Source organism: Phymastichus coffea, unplaced genomic scaffold, assembly GCF_024137745.1.
Source record: "Phymastichus coffea isolate CEN01 unplaced genomic scaffold, Cenicafe_Pcof_1.1 PCOF00035, whole genome shotgun sequence".
Lineage (NCBI taxonomy): Eukaryota > Metazoa > Arthropoda > Insecta > Hymenoptera > Eulophidae > Phymastichus > Phymastichus coffea.
In genome coordinates, this window is record NW_026706846.1 from 1,177,306 (window position 1) to 1,202,275 (window position 24,970).

At 34.9% G+C, this 24,970-nt stretch overlaps 1 protein-coding gene across 2 annotated transcripts in view; it reads left to right on the forward strand.

The window, feature by feature from the left end:
- Positions 1 to 24,970, forward strand: part of LOC131663400 (Bardet-Biedl syndrome 1 protein homolog) — a 517,955-nt gene that overhangs the window by 18,811 nt on the left and 474,174 nt on the right. For both annotated transcript variants that reach the window (XM_058933792.1, XM_058933793.1), the window contains exon 2: positions 13,670 to 13,857. In XM_058933792.1, coding sequence (XP_058789775.1) covers positions 13,690 to 13,857 — 168 coding nt within the window. In that variant the 5' untranslated portion in view covers positions 13,670 to 13,689. The remainder of the gene's footprint in view (positions 1 to 13,669; positions 13,858 to 24,970) is intronic.

Genomic DNA, 24,970 nt, shown 5'->3' on the forward strand with positions numbered 1-24,970 from the left:
TAACGAACCAACTCCCACGATGCAGAGCTAACCACCGCTCCATTAAGCACGTATAATTATACGTGTATTTGCCTTAACGTTTGATGATTTCGTTTCAGTGTCTTCTTTCCAAACGAGTTGAACTCACCTTAAATCACTTGACTTGTGACACTCAATCTATCTTCAGTATGAATGACTTAATGCCGAATCCGCCTAATCCCCTAGACGAAATCGGATTAAGACTTAAGCCTTTATAGATCTATTAAGCTAATAGGAAACGAAATGACATAAACGGCGAATAAAATTAATAAAGTTTAATCAATAACAACTATTGCCGTTTCGGCAATAATTATATTCGTTTTTTTTGTTTTTTTCGATTAGTAGAAAATTGACCGAGTTACGGCGTGCGAAAGATACCCACGACTATTCTGATATATGCAAATACTAAGTTATCGTGAGGACACGAAAAGCTTTATCGCGCTGTTTCTCTGCCATTTGTTAATTTATTAAATAAACAGAAAAATACGTGTCTTTATTGTTTCAAGATCTACAAGACGGATAAATGGAATTTTTTCGTTTTTAAACATAACTATGCAAATGATCGAAGTAATATTATTAATAAAGGAGAAAATAATTTATAGGAGTGGTGTAACCTTCCGAGATAAATTAAATGATTTTTAAATAAAAAAAATTTGTCCGAACTTTGTTTTTCGACAAAAACAAAGTTTCTGGCAAAAGCGAAGTTTCACAAGTCGAAGATTAAATATCTCGTGTATGGGTGCACTTATATTCATTGTGGAGTGTGAGGGTTTATGATCAAAATATAATAAAATTGCGAAACCATTGATATATAATGATAATTAATATGAAAGTTGATGGAAAAGTAATTAATATAATCAGTAAATTAACGTAATATAGTTAATAATATAAAAAAAGATTCATTCATTCTAAGATAAATAAAAGAAGCAACAATAAAAAAGTACCTCGAGCGAGACTCGAACCTGGGATGGCAAAGAGGAAGTTGAGCAGCGCACGAGTTAACGTTTATGAGTTAGATAAATCCTTGATAAATCTATGTAAATTGAAACTAATATGAACCAAATATTTTAAATAATACATTTCACTCCTTTATAAATTAAATCTAAAAAAAGTTAAAACAAAAAAAAAATTAAAACCAAAAAAATAATAATATTGCGCAGGAATTGAACCCGACCCGAGACGCTTAATACAATGGTAAAAGCGGAATAAATGGGAAATAATAAGAAAACTTATGTTTGTACGTCTTATTAATCTCGTCATCATACAAGTTAATTGTGAGAAAAAAAATGCAATTACTTGGCGAGAGAAAAAATGTATCTGTAAGTACTGGAACCCAGGACGACAAAAATGAAATCAAGTAGCACGCGTTAGCCATCTCGGTTATCAACGCACTAAGACCATATAGTATGAAAGTTACATATGTTCATAGAAATGTACGAAGTTTTGTGATTAAAAAAGGGACTTAAGTTTTAGATATTTGCTGTAATACAAGGGGGGTCAATAAGTCTTTATAAAAAAAAAAAGAAAAAAAAGTTTTACGTATGTAATTTTTCTTTATTTTTCAACATAATCTCCTTGAAGGTCGATACATTTTATTAAACGGCCTTCCGGTTTTTTTAAGCCATCAGAAAAATATGATTTCTGAAAACCCTCAAAATAGGCATTTGTTTCGGCGATGACTTCTTCATTTGACGTGAATCGTTGTCCGGCAAGCCATTTTTTGAAGTTATGAAATGAGAAAAAGTCACTGGGAGCCTAATCAGGTGAATATGGTGGATGGTCAATTAATTCGAACTTTAAATCGTTAATTTTCCCATCGAAACTGCACACTTATGAACTTGAGCATTGTCTTGAAGAAAGAGGCATTTTTTTTGTTCATGTGAGGACGTTTTTCTCTGATTTTTTCTTTCAGCTAACCTAATAATGACGCATAATATTGTTCACTGTTCGTCTGGCTCTTTTACAAGTAGTCGATGTAGATGATTCCATACGCATCCCAGAAAACCGTTACCAATAATCTTGCCAGTTGATTTTACTGTCTTTGCCTTCTATGGGGCTGGTTCTTCTGCGGTAATCTATTGTTTGGACTGTTATTTGGTTTCAGAAGTGTAGTGGTGTACCCATGTTTCGTCTATAGTTACGAGTTGTTCGCGGCATCTGCGCTCCATGTGCATAGCACGAAAGTAGAGAGTAATAATTTATAACATTTTTTTTGGTTATTGTAAAAGTGAAAGTTTATTTAGAGATTCGGTCCTTTGTCGCTTAATGTCGCTTTTTTTGCGGATGGGGAAAACCCAGAATATGAACATGTGCGACAGTTCCAGCGGTGCGCGTGCGATACAAAAAAAAAAGGTATGGTCGTCCAGTAATTGTCGCGCAGGTAAACGTTTGGAGGGAAATTCGGCACTATAAACCTTGCATTTCTAATTGGCTCCACGAACAGGCCCAATGCTGGAGAAAATTTTCTGATCCTTCTTCAGGAAGGAGGAAGCAGTCAGTAGTTCTCGAGAACTCGATCCTTGCACCTCGTAGCTCTCACTCAGCACCTCGTCGCATTCTCTTTCAGTTACCTAGTTGCTCTCTCAGTTAACTGGCTGCTTTCAATTGTTTACGTCGTTGTGATAGTTTATCGTACTAGCTTTCACTGGTAAGTGTGTGCTGAATGTGAATACGAGTTCCTGGTCTGACATCACGTTCTGTGGATGACAGTTGCGTGCGAGCACAGTGTCATGCCTTTTATCCTGTGACTTGTCGAACCCACGATCGCAACAAGGGCTACCGGCACCCGTTGGCCTAGCTGAGGATATACGTGATATCCTCTGAGGCGTCTCCGACCCTGGGCAGCTCAGACAGCAGCAACTCGGCCATACTCTTAGGGGTAGCATAGTGCGGGCCGTGCCCGTGACCAAGATGTTGGCACTGTGCTGCTCTAGGAGACGACCTTCCTTCTCGCACAAGGTGCAATTAGCGTCGTGTGGTAAGCGAGTAGCGAGCCTGCCGAAATCTATTAATTATAAATAAGTAGCATAACTCTTTGTACATTTGTCGATTGTATTTGCTCATATTTAGATGGCTTTTCCCAACTTATGACTGGGGTTTTTATGCCGGACAAATACGAACCTAAATATACTTGATAAAATTATAATAAAAATTAAATCCATATCATTTATTTATTCAATATTCACGCACCATATCCGTATTAATTTTCAAAGAACTTGATATACTTGAGACTTATAAATTCTTTCTTATAGGTGATTCGAATTTCTGTGTGGATTATATTTAACTTGGAATTTCTACTAAAGAATTGTCCAATTTGTTCTCGAGTCGACGCCAAAAGTCTTTCGGATTACGACGTATACGTGCCAAAAGAGCCTCAGAGGTGACCAGGCGGGTTCGTTTGATTTCAACAGTGAGCAAACGCGGCACCCATCTTTCTGATATTTTTTTCATCCCCGATTTTTCATGCAAAATTTAAATGATTGTACCCTTTGATACCCCTGTGGCCTCAACTAACTCTCGCAATTTTAATCTTCTATCATTCAACACCATATCGTGGATTTTGTTGACCATTTCGGGCGTACTCACTTCTACGGGGCGTCCTGAACGAGGTTTATCTTTTGTTGTTGTACGGTCGCGTTTGAATTCATTTACCTAGTTGTAAACAGTCTTAAACACAGGAGCAGACTTGCCATGAACGGCGTTCAACTCAACTGTGATTTCTTTTGGTGTAAGGCCTTTCAAATGAAAATGTTTTATCACCGCTCAAAACTCTGTTTTTTCCATTTTTCAAATAAACCAATATCTTTCTGTTTAACCAACGCTAACAAAAAAACGACTTAACGAATCGAGCTGAAACTTTGTGCGACATCTAGTTAGTAGTATTGCTTGCCAAAAACATCATAATTTAAGGGTGGTGAGCGCCATCTCTTGGAGTTTGTAAAGACTTATTGACCTCCTCTTGTATTTCAGATATTTCGAGATATTTGATTATGCATTATAAAAAAAGAAATTATATCGAGTGGGAATCGAAGCCTCTATTCTGGTCGAAGAGAAAATGTTTGCCGATACGAAATTCTCTTCTGGTGCTCAGACTCGCACTGCTGCTTCGCCCCGCCCATCGGCTAACGTGATTGGTCAAACGCACATTCTCTTCTCCTTCTCTGTATATTAGACGCACGTTTGGTATTTCCCACTCATGCCGAACGAAATTGTATGTCAGCTTTGGTGCTCTGGCCACTACGGGGCGCTCGAACCAGTAACATTGGTCAGGCATACTCGGAAGCATTGCCGTCAGCAATCTCCCTACTAATCTCTGGTGCTACATATTACTGACGGTAAACAACTATCATTTTGATCATATTTTTTTAAGTTTTCTGAAATGTTTTTTTTTCATGCATCTCCTAATGCCTCCTCACAATTTTTTTCTGTTGACAAAATAAACACAGTTTCTCTCTCGATTTTCTGCATGACTGCATGCGTGATCACGATTAAAACGTGGCATCTGTGATATTTCACTATTTGAAATTTCAAGTTTTAACGTAACTTTCAAATATAAGCTCCAGTTGTACGAGTATTATGAAAATGCTCTTTCGGCAAAGATGCTCGGTTGTTCGCTAGCGTGAGCCAGTTGTCTCGATCGATAAAGTCTAATCTGTTTTATAGACTGAGTGATTAAGGTTAAAAAGCAAAGTATTTATACAAAATAATTTTTGTAATTTTGTAATAATACAAGTATTCTTAAATAATTAATTTTATCAACTTAATAGATTTTTAAATTTATTATAAATTAATGATTTTATGGTATTAGGGCAATTCTTGGCTATTTCAAACAGTTTAAAACATGAAATCACCAATTTTGTTCAAAGTTGGTAGACTTATTACCTATAAGAGGTCAAGATCTGTGCAGAGTTTTAGATGAAAATATTGATAAGGGTCCGACTTATCAACTGTTGAAAAAATATTGGACTTTTTTTTATTAATTCGATTTCTCGGAGATTAATAAAGATATGGACATGATTCTTTTTTTAAAAGACGCGGAAAGAGTTTCACATTTAATATGTAAATAGTAAATTACCAAATCATTTATTTATGCCATTGTTATAAACAATTTTTTCAAAGAATCAACGATATCTCAAAAAACGATATTTTTTTTTTAATTTTTGCACCATCGTATTCCTTGTCATTTTAATTATAAATTAACAAATATATGTTATTGATTCAAAAAAAAATTCTCTTATGTTCTAAAAATGTAAGACTTTAGAATTTTTAATGAAATAGAAAAAGTACGCCCAAAAAAATAATAGAAATCAGTTAGCTACTATAGTGGCTTCTGTGACTATAACAGTTAACCCCTATTTTCGATCTCAGATTCAGAAAGAGTGGGAAATTCGACATTTAGAAGAGGAAATGTAGTTAGGGTTTGTATAATCCTGAAGGTTACACATAGAGGTCAGTTTTACTTTTTTTTATTCTTCCGCTTAAATGTTTAGAAAGAGTAAGGGAAAGTCAAGCAAAATATGTTTTAGACCAAGGTTGTTCAACTTTGAAAGGGATATATCCCTATGACCTTGTCTTTGAACTTTAAGGTTATGTTCAAGGTCATTTTAAGGTCAACTTTGTTTACAGGTTAATTTTGAGATTTTGTTTTTTTTTTATTAGAGATTTCTATGTAGATAATTTTTTTTATATTCTGACATCACCAATCAAAAATCCTAATGATAATTTTGGCTTAAACTCTCTACACACATCGAAAACTTACTAAATTACTAAAAAATTTTTACCAATAATGAATTATTCATGGAATTTGAGTAATTTTTCATATTTTCGGTTCTCTTCAGTTTTGAAAGTTTTAATTAAAATTACGTGATTTAAATTTTATATAACTGATTAAAATCTTAAAAAATGACTGACTATCAGCCGATTAAGATTGTGAATATGTTAATGGTTTTAGAGAAATGTCGTAATAATTATCATTTTGCAGCAAGAGTTTAGCAACGTTTTCCTCACAAACGACACCGAAATCATAGAGTAAGTCGCTTAACTCAGAAAGCTCGTAGTGGACATATGGCTTGAGCATGCAGACATCACATATTTGACGAATATGTTGTACGTGTTTATGTTGTTCTTGCAATCATTTACCTTGATTCTCATGCAAGCAGTCATCGAATTTTATGAAGGCATGGTATACTAAGAAGAACATTTTTGAGAATTCTTAAAGTTTTTCACTATTACGCTTATCATAATACTTTGTTTCAAGTGTTACAATCTGTACATTATCGAAAGCGAATTATGTTTTGCCAACTGGTCTTACAGATGATAAAGAATGATCTAAATTTTTTTTAATTTTGTCATTTTTTTTGATCAGGCTAAATTTCAAAGTGATGGAGAAATTAATAAGCATAATTGGCATTATTGGTCGAATGAAAATCATCATAAATAATCAGAGGCGTTCGCGCCTGATGGTTTGATGTGGAATCATCAATAATTATTTTTTCAAGGAAAATGTTAACAGAAATACCTATTTACAGTTAATAAGAGATCAGTTACCTGCAATGATGGAAGATGTTGATTTACAAACACGACATAGAATATGATGGCACCACATTTCTCTCGAATCCATTCGTTGCTAAGCAGACCTTCAACAGCGCGTTGCGCAGAAATCACTGTGTTCTTAATCAGCATGGTTACTGTCATAGGACCAACACCGCTGGGTACTGAAGTTATCTATGAGGCCACCTTCGATGCCTCTTCGTATGCTACGTCGCCAACAAGACGCTGGCCAGACTTCTTTGTCTTTGTTGGGTCTGCGAAGAGGGCAGAAAAAACAAATTACGCTGAAAAGGTGGTTACTAAGGTGATTACTAAGTGCAACAAGTCTCAACAGTTTATTGATTGAATGTCTTGAGTGATAGGTTGTGTTAAATTATTGAATGAAACTGTAAGACAACATGAGGTAGGATACTTTTGTTCATGTTTAACTGCCTACTCTCCAATTTTTTGCGTGGCTCTTTGAAGAAGCGGAACCTTCCGCTAGATCTTCAAATTTGTCGCTGTCTTAAATTCGATTTCTTACTGATGTATCAGTAGCTTTTACAACTGATAGCTTTTACAGAATAGACTGTTGGAATTTACTATAAATTAAAAATAAAATATGTAATTGTACCTTTGTTCAGTTGACTGGCAGAGTCTCCTAATACGTGGTGTGTTCAAAAAGTAAGGTAACTTTGTATTTTTAAGAAAAAATATTTATTTATTTATCAATATTTATGTTGTCTCCTTCAAAGTAATCCCCCTCAGATATGATACACTCATGCCAACGGTTTTTCCAATCCTCAAAGCACTTCTCATAAGCACTTTTCGGTATAGCCTTGAGCTCTTCCAGCGATGCAGCTTTTATCTCTTCAATCGTTGTAAATCTCCGTCCTTTCATAGGTCTCTTTAGTTTTGGGAACAAGAAAAAGTCACATGGGGCCAAATCCGGTGAATATGGTGGCTGAGGCATGATTGTGGTGTTGTTTTTGGCCAAAAAATCTCTCACAAGAAAAGATGAGTGAGCAGGAGCATTATCGTGATGCAAAAGCCATGAATTGTTTTTCCACAATTCTGGGCGTTTTCTTCGTATTGCTTCTCACAAACGGCGTATAACTTCAAGATAATACTGTTTATTGACCGTACGTCCATATGGTAAGAACTCCTGATGCACCACGCCTTGGTAATCGAAGAAAACAGTGAACAAAACTTTGACATTTGATCGAACTTGGCGTGCTTTTTTCGGTCTTGGCTCATCTGGGCTCTTCCATTGGGACGATTGGACTTTGGTTTCGATATCATAACCATATACCCATGATTCGTCACCAGCTATGACCCTTTTGAGTAAATCTGGGTCGTTGTTGACGTCATTCAACAGTTCTTGAGCGATGCTCCTGCGACGGTTCTTTTGGTCAAAATTTAGCAATTTCGGAACAAACTTCGCTGACACACGTCTCATGCCCAAAACGTTAGAAAAAATTTCATGGCACGAGCCAAGCGATATACCAACATCCTCAGCAACTTCTCTGATAGTGATTCGACGATTTTCCAGAACAATTTTCTTCACTGCTTGAACGTTTTCATCAGTTGTTGACGTGCTTGGGCGTCCAGAGCGAGGCTCGTCATTGGCATCTTCCTGGCCATCTTGGAAGAGTTTGTACGACTTGTAAACATTTTTTTTACTCAGAACAGTTTCACCGTATGCCACCGTCAACATTTCAAGTGTTTCGAAGCACTTTATTTTATTTTTTACACAAAATTTGATGCAAATCCTTTGATCCATATTTTTCGATAGCAAGAAATCGCCGAGCACGCAAAACACTTATAACCTTTACGCCTCTCACAACCAAACAAAAAATGCTATACACTTGAAACTTGGTACAGATTTTCGGGAAGAGTGTACCAACATAACAAAATAAAAAAATCGATAATCGAAAGTATGTTGCCCGTGAAATTTGAAAGGTCACCTTACTTTTTGAACACACCTCGTACAATCCATTTAATAACTGAACAAGTTGATAATTACATTGATGAAACGGACTCGGCTGGAGTTAGCTTACAACAGCAAAAAATTATTAAAGCTACGTGAGAGAAAGACGCAAGAAGTTCGAATGACACCGAATGAGCGTCGAAAGCAGCAGGCGATACTTAACATTTTTTTGATGGATATTACACGCGATACAGTATTTCGTAATGGATTAGAGTAGTTGATAATTTTTTGTTTGTTAGCGCGATAATAATAATTTTGTCAAGTCAAGTCCAGACTTTTCTTTTTATCAAAATTAGACCTATATTTTCGATGATTTGTTGTTAAAATGAACTTAATGGGAGACATTACACGTTTGTACATTTTTTTCTAAAGTTTGTTTGTAAAACAAAAACTTTGGAGTTGCATAAGATTTAATTTTATAAATATATCCAACTTTACTAATATTTGTGAGAACTTAAACGTAATCTATATATTACCTGGAATAGCGTTGATACCGCAATCGATTACAACTGCTTCAGGTTTGATCTACGATCCTTTAACCATCTCTGGTTGTCCAATACTCACTACCAAAATATTGGCTTTAGATACCTATGAATGGAAACAACAAATATTTCCACATTAGATAAAAACATTATTATATAATAGCTTATAAGAAATATTAAAAAACTCACAACAGCAGGAAAATCCATGGTTCTGGAATTGCACACCGTGACAGTAGCATTGTGCCATTTCAACAATTCGATAACAGGCGTACCTACAATTTTACTTCATCGTATGAAATTTACAATGGTAAATGGATCAGACGAGAAGCTTCAGTTAACTGGCCTGCAAGTTCACCTGACCTCATATTCCCAGACTTTTTTTATAAGGCTATTTAAAAAATATTATTTTTGAACAACAGCCTATAAATAGAGAAGATATGCAAGATTGCATCCGTCAAGTATGCGCTGCAATACCAAAAGAATCTTTACTTAGCACCGTTCGTCATTTCCAGAGGTAGTTAATTTTATGCCTTCAAGAAAAATGGAAGTAACGCCGAACAATTGATTTAAAGTTAAATGAATAATATTTAGAATATGCATTATAAATGGCTTCAAAAATAGCAAACTTAAGTTGTATTTGATCATGTCACGTCTTTGGTAAAAGAAAATAACCATTACAATATCTTACAATTCTTGTTATTAACTTAACCTATATTTGACTTTGCCATGATTGGTAAAAATAAAATAAATGTAAAATGAAAGTTAAATTTTTTTTTTAGTTATTGGGTAAATATCTTTTTTAATGTAATATTTTTACTTTTTTTACATTACTTGAGATGTAAAATTTCCCGCTTACTCCGAATTCGGAATCGATAAGAAGGATTCCCATTAAAAAAAAAACGAATTAGATGACTGGAAATGACCTAGAATATGACCTTAAAGTTCAAAGACAAGGTCATAGGGATATATTCTTCCCTTCAAAGTTGAACAACATTGGTTTAAAATACTTTTCGCTTAACCTTATCCTTTCTAACACATTCAGGTGGGAAGAATAAAAAAATAAAACAGATCTCTACATGGTCTTAGAGGTCATGTGGACCTTAACTATGTTACCTTTTTTGAACAACGAATTTCCCGCTTTTTCCAAATGGAAGATTGAAAATAGAATTTCCTATTTAAAAAAAAAGTTTACGTTAAAATCACCTTGAACATAACCTCCAAGGTTAAAGGCAAGCTCATAAGGATATATCCCTCTCGAAGTTGAGCAACGCTCATTTGAACCCTTTTTCGCTAACTCTCATGGTTTCTGAGAATAACTTACTTGGTTCATTAAAATGGTCCATCCCGTATATGTATAGAATTATTTCAAAATAAACATTTACTTTTGAGTATCTTGTTTATGCGCATTTATTTCAGAATGTTTTTCATTAAGATTTGGCTGACATACGAGAGGTAAAATATTACACTTATCAACTATAATTTCAACCAAATGTACTCGTAGAATTAGCTTCCGACAAAGTAAGTATTCAAATTCGACAAACTGAATGCATATTTTCACATATTTACCTTCACTGAACACGAATCTCGTGTTAGAAATGCCCGATAACCCACTATTTTTTTTTTAAATTGATAAATCCCTTTATAATAGGAAATATCAACATAAGAAAAATCCAAAGATATATTAAATAATTTTAACTACCAAAATAACTTTACTTTATTAAAAATTCATATTAATTAAATATACGGATATATAAACATTCTTTTTTACATGACCATTTGTTTACGAACATCATTCTCTATTAGAATTCGTGACCGCGATGAAGGTTTCAGTGTATCGGTACTTTAAAATGATCTTGAACCTGAGGTAATAAAGTCAAACAGAGGTAAGATTTGGTTTTAGCGGATCAAAACAGATGGCCATCTGCTAGTTACTATTATTTATTTGAAAGTTTGGTGTAACCTTTAAATGAATTTGAAACTGAAATGATCGGTCAAAATAACAATAGACTTAGTTTCATTCCGTCAAAATGTATAAAAAAACTCTTTTTTGTTTTGTCTGTATAATAACTACAAGATTTGACCTTCAGATGATGTTGCGGGTTCATGGAAATTTTGCATTTAAAAAATAAAAAATATATTTATCGGAACGTAAAATTGACCGTTTCTTTCTGAATTTAAAGTCAAAAATGTAATTCTTTGTAAATTCGAAATTTGACCTTCAATGCCTTTGAACCTGACGTGGTGGAAATAAACAAAGGTTAGATTAAAATACAGCGTACCAAAATACATGAGATTTTCTAAGTTGATTTTTGTTATGTTTAAGTCGCATTTTGTGGTCTTGTTTAATACTATACTTTGGAAGATCAGCAACGAATATCTTTACAGCTCAGGTCAGACGTTGTTAAATGATTTAAATAACACTCTATCACTTTATAATAGATTGAAAATGATTCATTGAAAATTAATCAAGTATTTCTTTTTTAAAAATAAAAGTAAGAATTGAATTAGTAAGTACAAAGTAATAGTAGAAGTATATAAGCCTAAATTACGAATTGCTGTGTGCATGGAGATCAAGACTGTCTTATAAAGCATATCTGGACTCTATATGATGTCTGTATTACAGCAAATCATCTTCATTTTTCAAAAATATTATTATGTTGAAAGTAGAGTGTGTTTGCTACATTGCGTTTCTTTTATGGCATAGATTCATAAAAATCCTTGATTCTCTTAACCCTTTTCCTCTCAAATAACACAAATTTTTTCTTAACTTTCATCCTCATATCTTTTAATGAAAAAATCGTATGAAAAATTTATCAAGCATCACATATTGTAGATTTTGACCTCCTCTATCGAATACCATTGACAAAATTTACCTAAATTGTAAGCCGGAACCGTTATAGACCGGTTTTCCGGAAAATTCACAAATTTTTCGCGTTTTTTTTTCTAAAAAAAGTATATTTTGAAATGGAAAAAGTTTGCACACACAATTGAAAACACTGTTATCGGTGTTATAGATGTCTTTTCTTTCAAATGCCGTTGGATTTTTTCCGAAATTCAAAATGGCGAACACAAAATGGCGTTCGAAAGGAAAAATTTTTTTTTTAAACTTGACGAACTTTTTTCTCCAAAACTATCAAGTTTAGTGGAAAATTTCTAAGAACAAAAATGTCTTAAAATTAGTCAAGAAATACTCTCAAATTTTTTCAGATTTTTTTACAGCGAATTTGGAAATTTCGATTTTCCGATTTTCCACGAATTCGAAAATTAACTCTCTCGCCTAAAGTCCTATCGCGTCGCGATCAGGAAAATCGACTTTTAGCGAGGGTAGTAAAAAAAAATAATTGTTAGACTTGAAATTTTTTTAAATTTTGTGAAACTTTTTTACTCAATTACTTGAGATTAATTTTTTTACTCAAAAACTATTGACTCAATAAAAAAATTCATTATAACAAAAGAGTCTTACAATTTACCAAGAAGTACTCTCAATTTTTTTCAGAATTTTCCGAGTTAATTTTCGAATTCGTGGAAAATTGGAAAATCGAAATTTCCAAATTCGCTGTAAAAAAATCTGAAAAAATTTGAGAGTATTTCTTGACTAATTTTAAGACATTTTTGTTCTTAGAAATTTTTCACTAAACTTGATAGTTTTGGAGAAAAAAATTCGTCAAGTTTAAAAAAAAAATTTTTCCTTTCGAACGCCATTTTGTGTTCGCCATTTTGAATTTCGGAAAAAATCCAACGGCATTTGAAAGAAAAGACATCTATAACACCGATAACAGTGTTTTCAATGGTGTGTGCAAACTTTTTCCATTTCAAAATATACTTTTTTTAGAAAAGAAAACGCGAAAAATTTGTGAATATTCCGGAAAACCGGCCTATAACGTTTCCGGCTTACAATTTAGGTAAATTTTGTCAACGGCATTCGAAAGAGGAGGTCAAAATCTACAAGATGTGATGCTTGATAAATTTTTCATACGATTTTTTTATTAAAAGATATGAGGATGAAAGTTAAGAAAAAATTTGTGTTATTTGGGAGGAAAAGGGTTAAATGCACGCATAAATTTAGTCTCTTTAAGAATTTGAATTTCAGAATATGTGTAATGTTCAAAATTGAAAACTTTAAAAAAATACTTTGCAAGATGTAACATATGCTTCTTATAACTATAGGGAATCATTTCTTAAAAAAACAGCAATATCAATGATAAGATTACTTTCAATCCCGATCGTTTTTATAATACTTGTCTTAACTAATGCGAAGACAGTATACATATAGTATACATTCTTGCCGAGTAATAACTAGAGGCTATTCGTAACCCGAGATCTCTCTGTCTGTCGATCTATTTGACAATCTCTCTCTCTCTCTCTCTCTCTCTCTCTCTCTCTCTCTCTCTCTCTCTCTCTCTCTCTCTCTTCACATTATATTCAAATACGAAGAATAAATAACCTTATAATTAATTTCCTTTACGAATATTTTTGACCAATATTACCTAGTCCCAGGCCGGAATCAAGAATCCACGATACTTATGATCTAGCTGAATCCATGGAAGTCGTCACATGTCACATCCTTATCTTATTTTTTTTCCTAGTAAATAGTTTTTATTAAAAAATTAACCCTTATACTCATACAAATAAATCTTTATTAATTTTTCAGATACAATAGCTATTTTGGTCATGACACGAAGTGGGTTGAACTCTTCCCGATGGCTGGATGCAATATGGGAACCTAATACTCAACTATATGTTCTTCCTAATGGATTAAATATGCTTGACACAGCCGGAGATGGCGATGCTAAACTTATAGTCGCTGATATTGGAGATACTACATTACCTCAAACCAAAGTATCTTTTGACATTTAAATTATGACTATTTCAAACAACACAGTCACTCAAAAAAAGTGGTCTGTATCAAAATTGGCATACATATATTGTCATACATTTTTAATATACTGAATCCGAATCCCAAGTCAGTCTGACTTAGCACTTCAAGTTCAAGGGTTTTTGAAGATCAAATTCAGAAAAAATTCGTTTAAAAAAATGTAACTAGTATTTCTATGATTTTGAGGTTTGATGAATCTTAATCTGGAATCTGTTTGATATCATCATGTTATAATCAAGGTGATTCCAAGGTCAAGTTTATATATTATGCAAAAAGTTACATTTTTACTGCAGATTCTGAAAGTACGAAAAAATTTTCGTTATGATACAATATTTTTGATTTTTTTATCACGATCTTGAGTCACTGCAAGGTATTATATGTTACGAGGGTCGCTGAATCTGGGGTTCGCTTGATCTCATTAACTAGGGAACCACCCCAACCCTCCAGCACCGATTTTTCTGCAATTGAGATATGTTATAGTTCGTAAAAAAATAAAAGACCTGTATTTTTTTTATCGGCGGAAAAAGCTATCTAAGGGATGAAACACACCCCCAAAAAACAGCCCCAAAAGCAGTTCTATAGCAATATCTTTAGTTGTAATGAATATTTTTTTATGAAACAAAAAAACACAAGATACTTATAAAAAAAGTAACTGACACACATCAATTTGGTCTCCGGGGGTTGCAACCCCTACGTTGTATAGAGGAAAAACTGTATATTTAAGTGTATTTTTACCTTACAATATCAAGAAATTATGTTAAAAAAATTTAAAAAATGATATTCTAGTAGAAAATGATAAAACAAAATTGATGTATTTCGGGGTTTTCTTATTATCTATTATTTCGTGAACTTGAATTTGAATTTGAATTTGAACTTGAACGTGAATTTCGGTGGTGTTTAATAATCCTTCCTTTTTTTCGTCGACATCTTCTAAAGGCTCTTTAAACAGCTGTACAAATAAACCAATTTAAAAATTGCTTTATTTTTTGTTTAATTTAGGAATAATTTCAATACCACAAGCTACTTACAGTCATAATCGTACTGAGAATCCCAACGTAATTTGACTCAGTCTGGACAAGTTCAAGGAAGACTTGATGTCGCGGAGAAAGAGTTTTTCTCACTGTTTCAGTGTCCACAACTTCTACCTCTGGAATATCTGTGATTTAACAATTATTCATACTTTGAGGTCTTCCCTCGAATGGTCTAAGGTTACTTAAAGAAAATGTACAGGCATTGAAACTTTAATTCTCTGAGACAAGTTTTTCATAATCGAAATAATTTCAAGTTGAAATACAATCTATGACACTTTTAAGAATCAAATGTTAAATTATTTCATTATCATTGTGCACACAAAGCAATTAGTTTAATAAACCATAGAAGGAAGACGAAAAACTATTATAGAGTTTAAAGAATAAACAAGTTAATATAGAGTAACAAAGTAACAAAGAAAAGAGTTTGGTTGGATAACGACATTGAGATAAAAAAGAGAGCGAGGATAACGCCGTAAGCGAAAAAACTTAGTTGAAAAAATTATCTTACCATCTAACAGCTGATTTTCTGGACTGATAGTACTATCGAGAAGGCTGCTGTTTATACTAAGGAATCCTTCGCTAAGACTCGATCTTCTTTTGTTGCGCGATGCCGGTGAACTAGTCCCATTCTGTGCAGCTTCAATTACCTCTGGTAAACGTTTACGCTTGCGTTGCTTCGACGCGGATGACGGTGTATTCACAGGTTGACTATTCCTACGTGCCGAGACCGACGGTGACATCAAACGCTCCAAATACTGAAAAAATTTGCAATCCTCTTACTTCTGTTTATTAAAACTTCAAAATTAAATATTCAGTTATTTTTTGCCTCGTATTTACTTTATCGAACAGGTACTCGTCCTCATCAACAGCAATTTCATTTTGGATGGAGGTCCAGAACCATTCAGCTTTGACAATGCGTGCTCTTTGTGAGGCAATGTCTGGTAAACTATTTACGTTTGACTCGTCGACAACCTTTGATAATATTATCATATTAATTAATCAAATAAGCTTTCTACTTTACATTACGACAATTAAGAGACAGTACGAGCTCAAAGAATGTATTTCGTGAATTAGGTGAACTACCCCTTAATGTTATTAATACAATATAAGCAGTTGTTAATCGCAGATTATGCTGTTTATTTTATGTTTTATAACGCTTAAAAAAGCCAAACACATGTATACTTTTGTTCTGCCGAATAAACTATTTAGAGGGTGAAAGCTACCTCCAAAAGTTACCCCTCAACACCATTTTATAGCGAAATTTTCGTATTTTATGCACAGTTTTCGACGAAACAAACTCTAAAAAATTCTTTTAAAATATTTCAGCTAAATATATGGATTTCATCCACAGCGGTTGCAATCACCTAAGTCGCCTGAAAGAAAAGCTATGTTTTCAAATATTTTCTTGCAAAATTTTTTCAGAAGAAATGAAGTTTATGAAATTCCGTTTAAAATCTAACACAAAAGTATACAGTATCCGTCACCAGCGGCTGCTACCCCTTCATTGGAGAGTGAACAGAGCATTCATTCGTTACCCTGATCCCCTACCACCCCGAACCCAATTTCCTTAAACCTCGAGCTAGTTACCCTGCCACGCTATAACCCGTAACTCCTACACCCCAATTTCATCAATCCTCGAGCTGGTTACCCTACCACGCTGTGACCCCAAACTCTTAACCCCAATTTCATCAACCCTCGAGCTGGTTACCCTGCCACGCTCTAACCTCGAACTCCTACACCCGAATTTCATCAACCCTTGAGCTGGTTACCCTGCCCTTTCCAATTTTCTAGTCTGAAACCTGGTTCTCTGTTATTCATAATCCCAATTTCGACATATTTGTAATATCTCTGAAGAAAAGGACCTGGGCGAAATAATTGTAGAAGATAAAGTTAAATTTTTTTTATTTTAATGTTATATTTACGTTATATTAATTCGTCATTTCATTTGATATTGAGATTACATTTTTTGAATATAAAAAGACGATCCGCGCTCATTATCACTGTACATATTGTGAACAATAATGATAGTCTATAAATAAATGCTGTAGACATATTAGTTTCTTGCACCATGCACATTTTATAATTACTATTTTCTCACAAATCTCGTAGATAGGCTGTTCTGAAATTTCGAAGCAATATTCAACAGGATTGTCGAACGAATCAGGTTTTTTATGCCACTTTTGTACCAATCATATATAAATACGCTTTTGAATCTAGGTGAAGATAATTGATTATGTGAGATATACTGTAATTTTATAATATTATTCCTCTCATGTAAACTAATGTCTGATCCGAATAAAATAATGGCATCAGATATTTCTCTTACAAAGTTTTTCCAAAATCGAAAACCGAATACATCCAGTGGTTGAATTTTGCCTGTCGTACCCTTAGGAATTGTCATCAATCGAAAATTTGTATCTGCTGGTGTCATTTCTCTTACAGTTCGTTCACACTATCCACTCCATGAGTCTAGTAATAAAACTGCTGTTTTCCCATAGTTAGGAAAAAATACATGTTGCAACCATGTTTGAAGTAATTTACTCGACAGCTTTCCTGATGCACTTGCTCGCAAAAATATATTACGTGCATTAAATAGTTTTTTTGAAACAATGGGTCCAAACTCTCCGTCTGTTTCTTTTAATACCATAACAAGGGGTGATAGCATTGTACCTTCTGCAGATATTGTCGGTTGAATCGTATAACTATACGTAGTCGATGAGACTGATTGTACTACTGATTCAACTGTCTTCTTACTTTTTCGGTCAATGTTCTGCCAGTATGCATTTCTAAATTGAATCCACTTTGATCGGAATTATATATGTTACTTGCACTTTTGGTTGATAATTCTGTTTTTATGAGGTTGATAAAATTTTGAAAATCTAACTTTAAACTAGCCACATTTTCAACAGATACTTTAGTCAAATATTTAGTTATTTAACGCGATACAATTTTATGCTTTTTTTTTTAATAAAAATATCCAATTGGGTGAAGCTTTAAACCAAGGCATATCTAACTCATACTTTTTATGTAAAGCCCATCTTTTAGGATCTAAATCATGCACTCTTAACTTCCGATCTAAAGCATCTTTGAGTTGTTGTAAAGTATATTCTGAAACTTTAAACAGATTCTCTCTTTTGGTTCTGCCTGTCAAAATTTGCTGTTTCCATGTTCTTTCAAACATGTATGAAACTTGTTTATATTTACTCTGGACGAAACTTAAAGACAGTTTCTTTTTCTTACCACTTTCCCAGTATTCAATAGCTTTTCTTTTATATCCATCGTCGAGTACCGTATTTGTTACCGTACAAATAGGTACCTCGACATAGTCTACACCATGTATTTCTTCAAATTGATCGTCAATTACTTCTGGATGAATATCAAAATCATCATCCAGGAAACATAAGTTCTCACTTGTCTCACATTCAATACCTGAATTCGTTTCAATGCTTTTTCTCAATATATCTTCAATATAATCGTGTAGCTGCTTCTCTGCATCGTTTAATATAGGTATGCTTTCTACAACCGCACTTATGTGGAATGTTTTCAGTAATTTTTGTATTACGTTGTGAATTTCAATTGCCATTCTAACACAATTTTGATATTCAAGAACGTAGATGTAAAGCAAAGTTCTATTACTAATTTACTGAAGTATGCCGATCGAATATGCTTACATATACTGTAAGTGAACAAAACGTGTTTTGAAGTTGTTACCACACAAACCGATATCAAATCAAGGTGCCCGAGGTTCCTCTACTGTTAGATCTTGGCTTATCACATACGTCAACGATTGCGATTTCTATCAAGGAAAAAACAGTTGTAGTTCCAATCTTGCTATTTGAACCACATGAACCGCATTCGTTGATTGTGGTTTCTATCAAGGAAAAAAACAGTTGCAGTTCCAATCTTGCTATTTGAACCACATGAACCGCATTCGTTGATTGTGGTTTCCACGTCATGCCACAGTTTGATATTGTTTTGCCATACATATACTCGAGTGTGTTTAAGGTGGAAAATAAGAGTAACATTATCTCATGTCAGTATTTTTATATTGGCTAAAACCGCCTCGCGAAATACATACATGAAACTATTAGTATGGTAAAATTAGTTTGTCTAATGAATTTTTTCGTAATAACATGATAATCGAATTTTCTCAGGGATAGTAGTAATATTTGTTGAACATAATGATTTAAAAATGATATTCCCCGTAGTTATTTAGAACTTCGAAAAGTTGCATGATTTCGTAGTTGCTTTTGCTATTTCCTACCTATACATAAATATACGTAATTAATTAAACGTTATCTTCTACAAAAAATGTGCGTATGTCCTTTTATTTGAAGATACTATACATATTTCGAAATCGGGATTATGAATGACAGGGAGCTGGGTTCCGGATTTCAGAAAATTGGAATGCAGGAGTTCGGAGTTACAGCGTGGCAGGGTAACCAGCTCGAGGGTTGATGAAATTGGGGTTAAGAGTTTGGGGTCACAGCGTGGCAGGGTAACCAGCTCGAGGGTTGATGAAATTAGGGTGTAGGTGTTACGGATTATAGCGTGGCAGGGTAACTAGCTCGAGATTTAAGGAAATTGGGTTCGGGGTGGTAGGGGATCAGGGTAACGAATGAATGCTCTGTTCACTCTCCAATGAAGGGGTAGCAGCCTCTGGTGACGGATACTGTATACTTTTGTGTTAGATTTTAAACGGAATTTCATAAACTTCATTACTTCTAAAAAAATTTTGCAAGAAAACATTTGAAAACATAGCTTTTCTTTCAGGCGACTTAGGTGGTTACAACCCCTGTAGACGAAATCCATATATTTAGCTGAAATTTTTTAAAAGAATTTTTTACAGTTTGTTTCGTCGAAAACTGTGCATAAAATACGAAAATTTCGCATTAAAATGGTGTTGAGGGGTAACTTTCGGGGGTAGCTTTCACCCTCTAAATAGTTTATTCGGCAGAACAAAAGTATACATGTGTTTGGCTTTTTTAAGCGTTATAAAACATAAAATAAACAGCATAATCTGCGATTAACAACTGCTTATATTGTATTAATAACATTAAGGGGTAGTTCACCCTCGAAATAATAGATAATAAGAAAACCCCGAAATACATCAATTTTGTTTTATCATTTTCTACTAGAATATCATTTTTAAAATTTTTTTAACATAATTTCTTGATATTGTAAGGTAAAAATACACTTAAATATACAGTTTTTCCTCTATATAACGTAGGGGTTGCAACCCCCGGGGACCAAATTGATGTGTGTCTGTTACTTTTTTTATAAGTATCTTGTGTTTTTTTGTTTCATAAAAAAATATTCATTACAACTAAAGATATTGCTATAGAACTGCTTTTGGGGCTGTTTTTTGGGGGTGTGTTTCATCCCTTAGATAGCTTTTTCCGCCGATAAAAAAAAATATGGGCTTTTATCTTTTTACGAACTATAACATATCTCAATTGCAGAAAAATTGAAGGCGGAGGGTTGAGGTGGTTCCCTAGTAAGTCTAGATCGAGGTTAGTTTAAAATCAAATCAAGGAAAAAATATACCTAGTAGTATAGCAATGTATGTTTCAGCTCACCTGCGGTGGCGGTCCGTAACCCTTTGGTCCCCTGGCTTAACCCTTTCATGTTAATAATAATTATTATTATTGTTAATAATTATTATTAACAATATTTGTGGAGGTCCCTGGTTTAACCCTTTGGTTCCCTGGCCTAACCCTTCCATGTTAATTATTATTAATGTTAATAATAATTATTTAGAATTTTTTGAGGAAGGTTTCTAGGACTCTTAGTCCCTAGGGACCCTATAGCTATTGCTTTGTGTCTAATTTAATTAAATGTATTTTTAAAAAGTTATAAATATTATTTATAATTTACTTGCTACATTGAAAATGAATGAAGTGAATGAAATGAATAGAAAGCGACGATTGAAAAAAATGAAGGGACAGATTGGAGAATCGAACTGGTGTCCTCTGTGTTGGCAGGCTAGCGTCTTACCACTAGAGCCAATGCCACATGTACGTTAGAGGATGCTTATTGTGTATATTAGCTACACGCGCATACATTTGGAATAGGGCCAGAGCGTGTGGAGGAGGGGAGGTGCATGCTGTCTATAGTTCTCACTTGAGGGTGCCATGCTATAGTAGTAAATGCGTGCTCTCTCCCCCTCTCTCTAGCTCTGACTCAACGTGGACCACAGCGCGTGGATGAGGAGGAGAGTTCATGCTGTCTATAGTTCTGGCTTGATGGGGATGCACTGCTATAGTGATAGTAAACGTGTGCTCTCTCTCTCTCTCCTACGCTCTAGCTAAGCGTGGACCACAGTGCGCGGAGGGGAGCATATGCTGTCAATAGTTCTAGCTTGGGATGCGGTGTTATAGTAGTAAATATATGCTTTTACTCTCTCTCTCTCTCTCTGTCTCTCTGTCTGTCTCTCTCTCTCTCTCTCTCTGTCTCTCTGTCTGTCTCTCTCTCTCTCTCTCTCTCTGTCTCTCTGTCTCTCTCTCTCTCTCTGTCTCTCTGTCTCTCTCTCTCTGTCTCTCTCTCTCTCTCTCTCTCTCTTTCTCGTGAGCGCCGCACGCACTTTACATCGGCTCCAGGTTTTTACATTTTAACTAATATAATTTTGTTGCACCTCTGTGAGCAACTTGTTCTAGGTGATGTGTTGTCCAAGGGGCAGCTAGGCTTGAGCTAGTTAGTGCATAATTTGCCCTGGAATTACACATTATCTCAATCTACAATTGTCACATAACCTGATCCATCTCAATCTGAATGGATGTGAGACTTCAGCAGCTACTGGTATCATCTGGCATCATTTTGCACTACATTGATTTCTCCTGCACACCGGTTTCCTGCAACATCGGCTACTAAAAAACACATTATCATCGCCTACACACCGCTTTAGTGAGAGAGATACATCAAAATTTATTTCATCTTATCTAATCTAATTCTCGCCTCGTTACCCGGCTGCGCCCTTAATCAATTTCTCCTGTAGCCGTCATCGTTACCTTTTCGACTGAGTGATTTGTTTTGTTGTTTCTGTTAGTCATCAGCCAATTTATTATTAAGCTACTAATTTTAAGTACTCATAATTCCGAGCGCCATTTAGGTTAAGTTCCTCTACTAATTAATATTCCCGTGAATTTTTCCAAATTTCCCGCGAATTTCGAAATATCTTGCATTTCATCTAACTGCGGGTAGGAGTCACAGATCTCGTTTACTCTTGTTCGCGCCAAATTTTCTATCTGTCACATACATACTATCTTGACCATTTCGACTATGTTAATTCGCTCTTTCCTCTCCAGTTTATTTACTTGTTGAGTTTAACGTAGTTCGACTCCCTCTCAATCCTCTAAACCTTAAACTTGTAATCCCTTACGATTTCTTAATATCAATTAGAGACTGTGCTAAGTGTTACCTTCCATTGCGACGACTCGACAGATCTCTTTTGTGCGGCTCCTGCAACTCCCTTTACCACTTTAATTGTATATCCCCAAATTCTAGGCCGATATCCAAAACTACTGAATTTATATGTTGTACTGATTTATCACCTTCCAACCAATTACCGATCGCCAATACAGCCGCGCTATTCGCCACGCCTACCGGACACTCTCCATCTATACTCTTCCGGGCCAAGAAACGCCTAGCCTCGCCTACTCAGCCGTTATTGTCGTCGGTAACCAAGCAACATTGTACTGCGCCTGATCATTCGTCACCTGAGTCCTCTGTTCCTGCAACCAACGTTTTCGCTGCGAATCAGAACCACCTGCAATCGTCGTCGCACTCAATCTCATATCAAGGCGTAGATCACTCTACTACCATGGCGGATGCACCCGAGTGGTTCAAACTAGAGGCCCAACTAAATGCCGGCAGACATCAAGAGATGCGCGATTTGTGGTCCCAATTACGCTTGGAGCACCAGTTCAGAGATGCTCTTTTTGCAGTCACAGACAAGCCGGAACTTCTCGTCCACGGTCTTCCCTCTGACTACACAGGCCGACAAAATTTAAAAAATGGAAAAACCCAGAAACCATACAGTTCGTTCCCAAACGTTTTTGGTGCGCTGAAACCGAATCTGACCTCAGAATTGCTCCATCACCCTAGGTTTTTGAGAAATCCTAACCTAAAAGTTCAAAAAATACGATTTTTCACTATATTTCGCGTAGTATTACGTCGTAAGCCAATTTTATTTTAAAAAACGAGCAATGGTATCTCAAAGTACTACTCTTACCCTTCAAAATCCTTTTCTCAGATTTAAAAAATCTTTTTTTCCATCGAGATATCGTAGATTGAATTTGAGTGATTTAGCGATTTCGTTACAGCACGGAATAGTGGCGAATTTCCGAATGAGTTATAGTGTAATTATATGTTTTTTGGGTCACTGAATCCAAATTTAACGTCAGAATGACTCTATAATCTCAATTCCCTTAACCCTAGAGCCCCATAACCTGCGACGCTGTAACCCCTGACCGACATACTCCAAAGTCCTTAACTCTCGAGCCCTTTAACCTGCTGCGGTATAACCCCCGACCCTCACACCCCAATTTCCTTCTGCGGTAAAAGAAGGTAGAAGAATTTGTGTCTGTGATAGGAAAATTCATATCCAACTTACGTATACAAGTACAATTTACGTTTACATACAAGTGTCTATAACTTGCGAAATCGATCAGCTAGGATTTTTAATCTTACATTTTTCTGGTCTACTAACGATGAAGAAAGTATCTACGTTAGCAGATATCGGATTCACTTAGGGCCTACATTTCCTTACTTGAGGATAACCGTGTATGACATTGCTCAAAAACTACAAATTTTTGCGCTTCGTTCTTCATCCGTGTTAGGGATCGTGTTTGAGCGGCAGGCTAACGGATAAGTCACTGGAATTGAATTTTTGGTATTATTTCTCGTACAACACTGCGTGCAGTACTTTCATTGATTTTTATTATAACTTCATTTTTCAAAAATTTTATCATTACCCCATTCCGGTATTAGAATAAGTTTATAATATTCGTGTTTTAACTCTGCTCAAAAACTCCATGTTTTTGTGTTCTACTCTTCATCCGTGTTAGAGATCGTGTTTGAGCGGCAAGCTAACGGAGAAGTCACTGGAATTAAATACTTTCTATTATTTCTCATATAACACTGCGTGCAGTACTCGTGATTTCCAATTAACTTATAAGTTATTGAAGATGTCGGCATGTAGAATTCCATGCAAAGGAAAAATCGATTCCTTTTGTAATATCTGCGGTAAATTTGAGGTAGCTCGACTTCGTCGGTCAATCACTGATATCATTAAAGATCAGTTTGAAGAATGTTACGAGACACCTATGAAGAATTTAGACAAACCATGGGTTACCAAATATATTTGTCAAGACTGTCGCCGAAGTTTGAAAAACTGGAATAAAACTAAAACCGAAGTTGTTCTCCAACCAACAATTTTGCGTGAACCTAAAAATCACCATGATGACTGTTACTTTTGTAAATGTGATACTTTAGGTTTTAATCATAATAACAAAGCATCTCTCCTTTATCCAAACGTTTCTAGTGTAACAGCAGCTCAGTATGGAAAAATAGAAAGAAAAAAAAATTCTGATTCTGAGCCAAAAAAACATCAACCAATAGAAGTTCCGGTAACAGACAAAAGCAGCAGTAGTGATGAAGATTTTTCTGACTCAGAAAAGCCCAAACTTTTCACCCAAAATTCTTTGGATGATCTGATCCGTGATTTGAATCTTGCTAAAGATTCTTCAGAACTCTTAGCTTCAAGACTAAAAGAAAGGAATCTTTTATTACCTGAGACAAAAGTTTCTCTTTACAGGAAGAGAGATATTAAATTTCGACCATATTTTACTTGCGTGGATAACCTTGTTTACTGCAACGATACAAAGCATCTCATCAGTTTATATGGAGTTCAAAGACGTTATAATCCAGAGAACTGGCGACTCTTCATGGATGCATCTGTACAAAGTCTCAAGGCAGTACTTCTGCACAATGGGAATGAGTATGCAGCTATTCCCATTGCTCATTCCACTGTGATGGAAGAGTCTCA